Source organism: Clarias gariepinus, chromosome 6 (genome assembly GCF_024256425.1).
Source record: "Clarias gariepinus isolate MV-2021 ecotype Netherlands chromosome 6, CGAR_prim_01v2, whole genome shotgun sequence".
Classification (NCBI taxonomy): domain Eukaryota; kingdom Metazoa; phylum Chordata; class Actinopteri; order Siluriformes; family Clariidae; genus Clarias; species Clarias gariepinus.
Window position 1 is genome coordinate 39,711,951 of NC_071105.1, and position 8,767 is coordinate 39,720,717.

At 40.9% G+C, this 8,767-nt stretch overlaps 1 protein-coding gene across 1 annotated transcript; it reads right to left on the reverse strand.

Moving 5' to 3' along the window:
• Nucleotides 1-8,023, reverse strand: LOC128526642 (E3 SUMO-protein ligase CBX4-like). The gene is made up of 5 exons (XM_053498719.1): nt 7,759-8,023; nt 7,558-7,601; nt 6,660-6,725; nt 3,509-3,575; nt 1-2,967 (listed from the first exon to the last, which is right to left on the reverse strand). Exons 1-5 carry the CDS (start codon nt 7,825-7,827, stop codon nt 1,915-1,917), a joined length of 1,299 nt encoding a protein of 432 aa, XP_053354694.1. The 5' UTR covers nt 7,828-8,023; the 3' UTR covers nt 1-1,914.
• Between the last annotated feature and the right edge of the window lie 744 nt (nt 8,024-8,767).

The window sequence follows — 8,767 nt, forward strand, 5'->3', positions numbered from 1 at the left end:
TGAAAATCTGTGATCACACAAAAATAAGATTTTAATGTGCTGAGATAGACGTCTGGGACAAACCTGGCATGTAGAAGCAACTTTACAAAACATTTAGATTTTAAGGATAAAACATTTCAAATACATGCAGTAAGTGCTTTACAAACTGAAACAGAAATGAGAATATTTGAGGAAAAAAAAAACTTGTTTAAAAATCACTAAATACAACACAAATTTTAGGCATGTACCGAAATTCTGTAATACAATAAATTGTAATTATTATTAATAACATCTGATATATTTTTGTACACCTCATGGAAGACATGTCATCAAACAGTGTGATATTTAATTCTTTATTTCATCAAATTATTATTATTTTTTTGTTAAAATGTCTATTTGGCGTCATTTGTTTTTGTTTTTTTTAGCTTTGAATATGTTAATTACCTTTAAATTATTATCTGAATATTATCAGAATACATACTGTCTAACAAAAAAGTGTAAGCAAATAAAAAGTTCTAGATAACGTAAAAAAAAATTAATTGTGATAAATTTTTTAAATCGTTTCTTTTACAAACGATTGTGTGTCTTTGTTTAGAGCCGCTCAGTTTTATCCGGGTTCATTTTTACACACGGCAGAGGGTGGAACGATACGCAATTTACAGAATCGATAGCGATGGCTCGATACAATACAAAAAAACCAAACCCCTCAATTGATTACGACACAAATTATGAAAGAAAAAGAAAAGACAAATAATAATGTCACGGTGTTCGTGTGATCTGTTAAGACTCTTAGCAGCGTGCATTAGAATGGAACAAACATGGCTAAACATGTACAATGGCTCGTTAAACATTACCATTAAACTGGTCAGGGTTGTACAGGGTTGCCAGATCTTGACCAGCAATTCACCCAAAGTAGATCTCACACAGCTGAAACTAAGAGAAGAAAAAATATACAAGTCATTGTGCCTTAATTTAATTAATATTTCCACATTGTGCATAAAAGCAACAGACTTGGCAACCCCTCATGCGTAGCCCTCATTGTGCAGGGGTGTGTGTGTGTGTGTCTGGTGTCACCCAACTTTCTGTAGGACAAATGTGTTTTTGAATGTTTTGCTGGGTGGGTAGAGTCTCATATCTGCAGCTGTGAACTTCCCAGTCGCTGAGAAAAGCAACAAGACAAACAACGAGAGTGAGAGAGAGAGAGAGAGAGAGAGAGAGAGAAGGAGAGAGAGAGAGAGAAAGAAAGAGAGTGTTTCCTTTACATGATGTTGGTGTAGATGCACTGGTATCAGTGCGGACTAGTATGCTAATATGTTAGCATGTTAGCGTATTAGCTTTTCAAAAGCAGCGTGATTAGGGAAAGTGTTTTTAGTTTTTAACCCTCGTAGGTTTCTAGTTTAGATCGATTAAGTCGATTAATGTTCAGTTCTTTATAAGAGGTTTATTATTACGCTGAGTGCTGAACGTACTGTCCGATATACAGACACCGTGAGCACTGTGGCGAACAACGCGATACGAAACTCCGCATCGCCACACCCCTGTTCGTCACATTTTACACCACAAATGTAAATACTAATAGCAGCAGGTGCATTAAATAGTCTGCAATTAAATTTAGTTTGTTCACTTCAAGATGGTGCAGGTTCTTGCGACTTATTGAATGGAAAGTGCTTTACGCCCTGCCTTCTGTCCATCAGAGAGAGAGAGAGAAAGAAAACAAGAGAGAGAGAGAGAGAGAGGGGGGGGGGGATCAATGCTAAACATTAGCAAAGCAGCTTTGACAGAAATTACACTTTCTTGTAAAAATAACGCCCACTTTGGGAGTGATAATTTTTTTTTCTTGCGTTTGATCATTCTTAAAAAAAAAAAAAGCTTATTTACATGCAACGAATTTACACAGTGACAAAATCAGTAGTTTTTTTTTAATGTCTGTTTTTTCTAGACAGGAACGTATTCCTTGAAAGTCACCGTCAGGCAGTTGGCCGTGACATCCGTGATTATTATATTCCCGAGGAAAGGTGTGAAGCTCGAAGCACGTTCAGGTTCCCGCGCCTCCTTCTTGTCCGGGTTCGAGTGTCTGTTTGTCCGTAAGTCCGTGACAGCGGTCCTTGCTCCTCGAGAACCCGCGAAGCTCAGATCCATCGGCTCGTCCTGACACGAGCCTGAGAACACAGAAGTCGGGTCGTGGTGTCCGTTAAGGCTCGTGACGTGGCTCTGACCCGGACTCGAGCTTGCGTTTGGTGCACTAAAGCTCCGACTGCTCAAGAACCGTTTAGTGTCCTGACGGTCGCTGGAAGGTTCCGAGTGACGCCGCTTGTGGACGCCGTTTCCAGAGGAGTTTTTCATCACCTCTGATCTTTCCGCAGCATGGTGGACTGATCCGTTTCCGCCGTCCTTATGGTAGCCATTTTTTAACCCGTTCCTCTCAGTGTGTTCGGATTTCTCCACAGCGCCATCGTTCCTCTCGTTGGTTCCCCTCTCCGACAACTCTTTCTGCTCCATCCCTCCATCCAGCTGTCCCCCGTTCTCCATGTACTTACTCATCACGATGACGATTCGTCCGTTTTTGTTCTTATTCTCAACAATTTTCATTTTGCCGTTTTGTCCTTTCACGGGTTTCGTGCTCTCTTTACTGAGCTTCGTTTCTCCCCTTCCGTTATCCAGAACCTTCTCGAGGTCCACATCCCTGACGGCCTTCACATCACTCGGACACCCCAAAACCGGTTCCTGTGCCTGTTCCTGCTGGTAAAGTTTGGGGTCGGGTTGGTACTGGTGGTGCTTTTTGCTGTCAAGTTGGTAGTACTGCTTCTTCACGTTCTTCCTGTTGATCAGGACGTCGTCCAGGCTTTGGTACGAGTTCTGCTTCCTGATCCCGTTCTGTTGGTACTGCTGCATCGGATCGACGGACGGCGTTTTGACAAGGATGCCGTTGCCATGTGATGCATCATGGATGTCAGGAAGGACACTGGATCTCCAGGCGAATGATGGGACCTGAAGTGAGGTGAAGCCACAAAATATGTTAAATGAGAAAAAGATTTCTCAGAGTTATGTCTACCAGCGTGAAGTTCATTAATTTCCCCAATCAGGAAGTGCCTAAATGTTCTGTTCCTCCTAAACCACAGCAATTCCCAGGTTACAGGTTCCTATACGTGTATGACACACCTTTTATCCTTTTACTGTATGGTTACATTTAATGTTGTTGAACATGAATGAGCTCTTATTATGAAAACCATAATCCATTAATGTCAGCCTCAACCTGAGCACCAATCAGAATCCAGAACTCGACAGCGCTGTGAGATAGAGACCAGGACGTCTCCTATAAAGAGAACATCAGCGTTTCTTGGGTACAGCCGTCTCTGGTATGGAGACGATGCGGTGTCGGCTGTGCTGCTTCATTTATCTGAACAATTTCCCCGAACATTTGCATTGCAAAGCCGTAGACACCAGATACCAAGAAACTTGGTAACGAGAGACTGTGTGTCTGTGTTTGTGTGTGTGTGTGTGTATGTGTGTGTGTGTGTGTGAGTCTCACCTGGGTAGGAAAGAGTTTGGGTTTCGGGCCTCTCTTGCGGTACCCCATCAGCTGCTCCTCGCGCTCCCTGTGAAAACACGGATTGTTCATCATCATGGACGCGGCGACACGACAACCCATGCGCTCGAGTCCCGAGAGGAGTCTTGGATAAAACGTCTTCTTAGCAATGTACTGATCTACTTTGATTCGTTTTTCCACAGTATTTGTTCTCTTTGCATCATTCATCCTTCATTCCTTTAGAAAACAGGGGTTCTTAAAAGATTTCTCAGTTTCAAAAGAAACATTAAAGTTCTCTTACAGTTTTTTCTTTTCATTATTTAACAGGACATTAATTGTTATCCATTAAAATCTTTACTATTCCTGTTCCACCAACCGGTTTTTGATGGTTTGACTCTGTTATTGTGAATGGTTTTCTTATTATTTTTACACACACCCCTATAAACTGCATCCTGTTAATCGCATGCTTGTTCCGTGACTAATTAAGAGCAGACGCTCGTTATTCCATGTTCTGTCTTTTAATTTATTTTTATTATTTTAGCGACGCTCAGACTTCCTGCACGAAGCACCGCATGAGCTGCACTGCAACATCCATGAGACATCCATCACCTTCTTCTGTAAATCTCCTGATTTAATTCCTGACAGTGATTTATGGAGACGGGGAATTCTGACAGGCTGGAGTGTCTCCACAGTTTGTCAAACTGTCTCAGTAATAGAATTTAGCCGCATATAAATAATGAATGAAGCGCTGCTGACTAAATACCACTTAATCCTTGTATTTAAAAAAAAAAAAAAAAAAATCAACATAAAAAATCCTTCTTTGCTTAATTCAGAATTTGGGTCACATTTATATTTCACTTCAAAGTGAACCAGAGAGAGAAGCTCATAACACCAGACAATCAAAAATATGCATTTAAGTAAAAACCTGTTATTTTTATCTCCATCATCATCATCATCATCGACATGGAGTCGGAGAACCCTGATAAATTTTGTGTCTTTTTGTTCAGAGAAGGAAATTCCCCCAGCGACAAACTGTGCAAACACACGCCGGCCCAGAATGCTCCTCTGTAAACCTTCGGGCGGGGGTGGGAGGCGAAAGAGCATTAACGTATGTAGCGACACGGAAAATCTCTTTATGTTCGAGCTGTGAAGGTTAAACGGTGTGGGCTGAAGTGTGTAAAGCGTACGTGCTTTAGTTCTAATAATATACATCACTGCGGAAAATCATTACACCTTCACTAAACATTAAGGAACAGACGGGTGGGGCGTTACGGGTCAAGCGCTAGCTTCCAGTATTCTGGAGAACATGTGACTGGGATTAGCTATGTACCAGAATGATGTCATGCTTACATGACAATAATTAAGCAGTACTCGTATGGTAATAATTAATTAAACATACAATCATACAATCACGTACTCCATCAATCAGAGAAGTTCTAGTGATGAAGCATCCATATATTTATATATAAATATCTGATTAATCACTGCTCAGTGTGAACGATAATCCAGTATACTGCTTCATTTTAAGAGTTCACATCCAACAACTTCATCTTCTACCTTTAATTAGTTGCAGAAAATGAAAGAACAGGTTCCTTTAAATTAAAAACAGAACAACAGGTTGTTGCATCCTGTTACATGCGACCTTCACAACAAACATCATAAACCTTAGGAGGAAGCAGCAGAGGGCGCCGTGGAGCATAAATAGCTGGGACATTTAGCTACGCCAGCACAAATCTGAGATCGAAGTCGAACATGTAAATAAATCGTCTTTTTTCTTTTAGCACTTATTAGTGTGTTATTTATCTTGTGCCTTTAGTTAACAAGCACCAGATAAATTACACTAGACAGGCCACGCCCACAAGCAACAGACCGCATGCAACACGGGCGCTTAAAATAATTATCACAGATTCCCCGCGATTTGTGAATAAGAGAGATAATATCTGAAAGTTGTATTTACGGCCTATGAATAATCAGTCAACAGGATGTGATGAGAGATGTGATGATATTTGTGTTTTTATGTGCCAGTAAATGAGTCTCTGACTGGTTTTAGGAATGTTAGACACGTCTGCTCTGTTCTCACAATTGTTCGTCTTGCAAACCCCTCCGAGACTGACACTGAGTCAGAGACAGCGAGAGAGAGACAGCGAGAGGAAGACAGCAGCAGATTATAAGGGAGTGAGAGCATTCCTCGGTTGCCAGTTTGCTTGTTTTTTACACACTGGAATGCAATTTTGTGCTTTCCTTGTTTTATTTTCCTTCCTCCTCCTCCTCCTTGCTGACTATCGAGACGCCATCGCGTGTATGTTCAGTTTATGTTTGCATTTGTACTGTTAAATAATAAGATTGCACAGAACACCGATGGCCTTTCTGGTGCAAATAAAGACTGACAGAATAAACATTTGATCCGGATGCCAGGTGCACCAGGCACTCAGTTTTTCCTAGAGGTACAAACATACTCCCACATCTGCAGCAACAAGGAAAAGTACCAAGTGGTGGCTTTTAATTAAAATATAACCTCTACAGTATGTAATAAACACATATTAGTAGATAATAAGCTGCAGGATCAGCAATAAAATGAACCCAAACCTAAAAGGGTATCTTTGGTATCTTTTTTTTTTTAAGGAAGGCTTGATTTATGGTGCAATTTTTAATTTTCCACTGCTATGAACTATTACATGTAAAGAAGGAAAATTCCACAATTACCACAAATTAATTAATTAACTAACATGATTGCACTTTTTTTTACTTTAAACACATTTTATTTGTTTTATAAAGTTTTTAAGTAGAATATATTGTTTCTTTCATCAATTAACTTTTTTAAAGAATTCATTTGCGTATCGTTTATCTTTTTTATTCGTCTCGCACTCTCCTGTTTTCTTATCTCTGCTTTATTACTAAGGTTTATTACTCATCCTTATATTTATCATTGTCCTTTTATCATCCTTATCACCTTCTCCTCTCAAGAGTGTGTAAACTTTTGCACTCAACACTTCGAAAACTCGAGATCATAAATTCGTAACTCTACCACAGTTCAATGAATAAAACCTAAGGGCTGTAAGGTGTCTTTGACAGGATGATGTCACACTTTGTCAAGACACCTATATGGCAACCCGGAAGTGTAGAGGCGGGTGAACAGCTGTCACGCGGCACTCACCTGTGCTGGAACGCCACGAGTAGGCGTGGGTCGAGGATGTTTTCCTCCGGCTCCCACGTGTTGTACCTGCCACAGCCACACACACACACACACAGGTAGGTGGAGAGAGAGAGAGAAAGAGAGAGAGAGCGATAGGGATTAATGAAGGTGAAATAGAAGAGCTTTAAAGACACAATGCTGCAACATGCCATTGATGTATGTAACATTGTTTTATATATGTATAAAATGATATAGATAGATACTTCAAAGGAATTTTATATATATATATATATATATATATATATATATATATATATATATATAAACACAAGCAATAACAAGCAATGGGGAAATGATTTATGTGTGTGTGTACTTTTTTTTTAACATAAAAACACATATACTCTAAATATCATAAAATAAATGATGCATAAGCATAAATCATTGCTCTTTGGCTCACTGAAGTGTTTTGCTGTTTTAATGTAAACAGGATGCACTCTGAAGCGAAAACACGGACATTTTTTTTTTTTTTTTGAGATTTTCTGCAAACACTTTTTTTTTAATGAGCTTCAAAAAAAAAAAAAAAAAAAAACATGCAATGTGCCTCGGCCTGTAAATGATTTGCATGCGCACACGTTTTGCTCAGACTTTCTTTATTTTCTTACACGGATCTTTTGATGTATGCACTCAGTTATTCCGCAACGAACCAACGCAAAGCTCTTAAATAAAAAGATGAAAGAAAAAGAAAAACCGGTTGCGGAGATGGCAGAGTGCGCGCGCGCGGGATTAAATTCATTCTGCATCTTCTATTCGCTTCCTCTTACTCTTTCACTTTCTGGCACATGCACCCACACACTAAGACACACACACACACTAAGACACAGAAGGAACCCGAAACAGATGAAGGAGATAAAAGTCTTACTTTGGTGACCAGCCTCTCCACTTGACCAGGTACTCAAACCTTCCCTGTGGAGGATGAAGGCGTGGAGGATTAATAATAAAAATGAACATCAATGCATGCAAAGTTGTGGTGCCTGAGTGTGTGTGTAGTGTGTAACCATACAAGCGCAATAAAAGTCTCCTAAGACATCTCAAGCGTTAAATAGAAAGAAAAGCCCCAGACCTTCCGGATGCGCCTCTTCTCGATGCTCTCCACGGCGAACACTTGCTCTCCCGCCGCAGGGAGCTCCATCGCTAATTACTGACAAACCTCTCTCTCTCTGGATATATAAGCAAATTTATTCACTAAAATAATAATAATAACGTGAATATATGAATATCTCTCTATCCAGATGTGTGTGTGAGGAGCGTCTGCGCGCGTTTTTGTCCCCCAGATGTGGAATTCCGGCTCCTCCGCACCGAGGCGCGCCTCTGGAAATGAAACGCAGAAAAACACACACGCCGCAAAATAGCCATGGCCGTGACGTCACCAGAGACACCTCCACCACCCCACCTCCTCCTCCTCCTCCTTCCCCTCATAGATCACCCCCACACCCCCCCCCCCCGCCTCGCCTCCCGTACGCGCATGCGCGGTGCCGCGGACGCTCGGCAGTTCCGGGTTCAGACGCTTGACGCACATTCAAAGTGCCGAATCTTTTGCGTCACACATTTCCATAAAGAGCCAACACACACACACACACACACCAAATGAAAGAAATCATTTACAACACCAAGGCATACAGATTTATTGACGTATATTCGTTAAGATTGTTTTTATTTATCCTATTCCTGGGAGAAAAGTGACTAGGCATTAAAAAAAAAAGATTTTTTTTTTTAATAAGGTCCATATTTATAAAACAAATGTATTGAAACAAATTGTACATGTACTTTATGTACATGTAGGGAAATAAAAGCAAATCGTTCAATTCCAACGTAGGCGTCGGTGACGTCATCCAGTTTCCCCAAACGTCTGGGGATGGAGCGCGCTTCCGAATGTCTGCTGAGGGACGTGGTTTGGGACGTCGCTGAATCCATGTCTCCAAGTCCTCCAGCGTGCGAGGCTTTGTCCTGTCCACCTCCGCCTTTGTTTGTCCCCGTAGGGAAAAATAAAAAAATCACATGGAGTGAGATCTGGACTTCTTGGAGGCCATTCATGAGCTCCACGTTGTCCCAGCCAACATCCTGGAAAATGC

Coding starts and splice junctions, on each gene's coding strand:
- LOC128526642 (XM_053498719.1), bottom strand. CDS start 7,827: ATGGAGCTCCCTGCGGCGGGAGAGCAAGTGTTCGCCGTGGAGAGCATC. Junction 3,576..6,659: donor CTCGTGGCGTTCCAGCACAG/GTGAGTGCCGCG, acceptor GTGTTTTCACAG/GGAGCGCGAGGAGCAGCTGA. Junction 2,968..3,508: donor CCAAACTCTTTCCTACCCAG/GTGAGACTCACA, acceptor ACCTCACTTCAG/GTCCCATCATTCGCCTGGAG.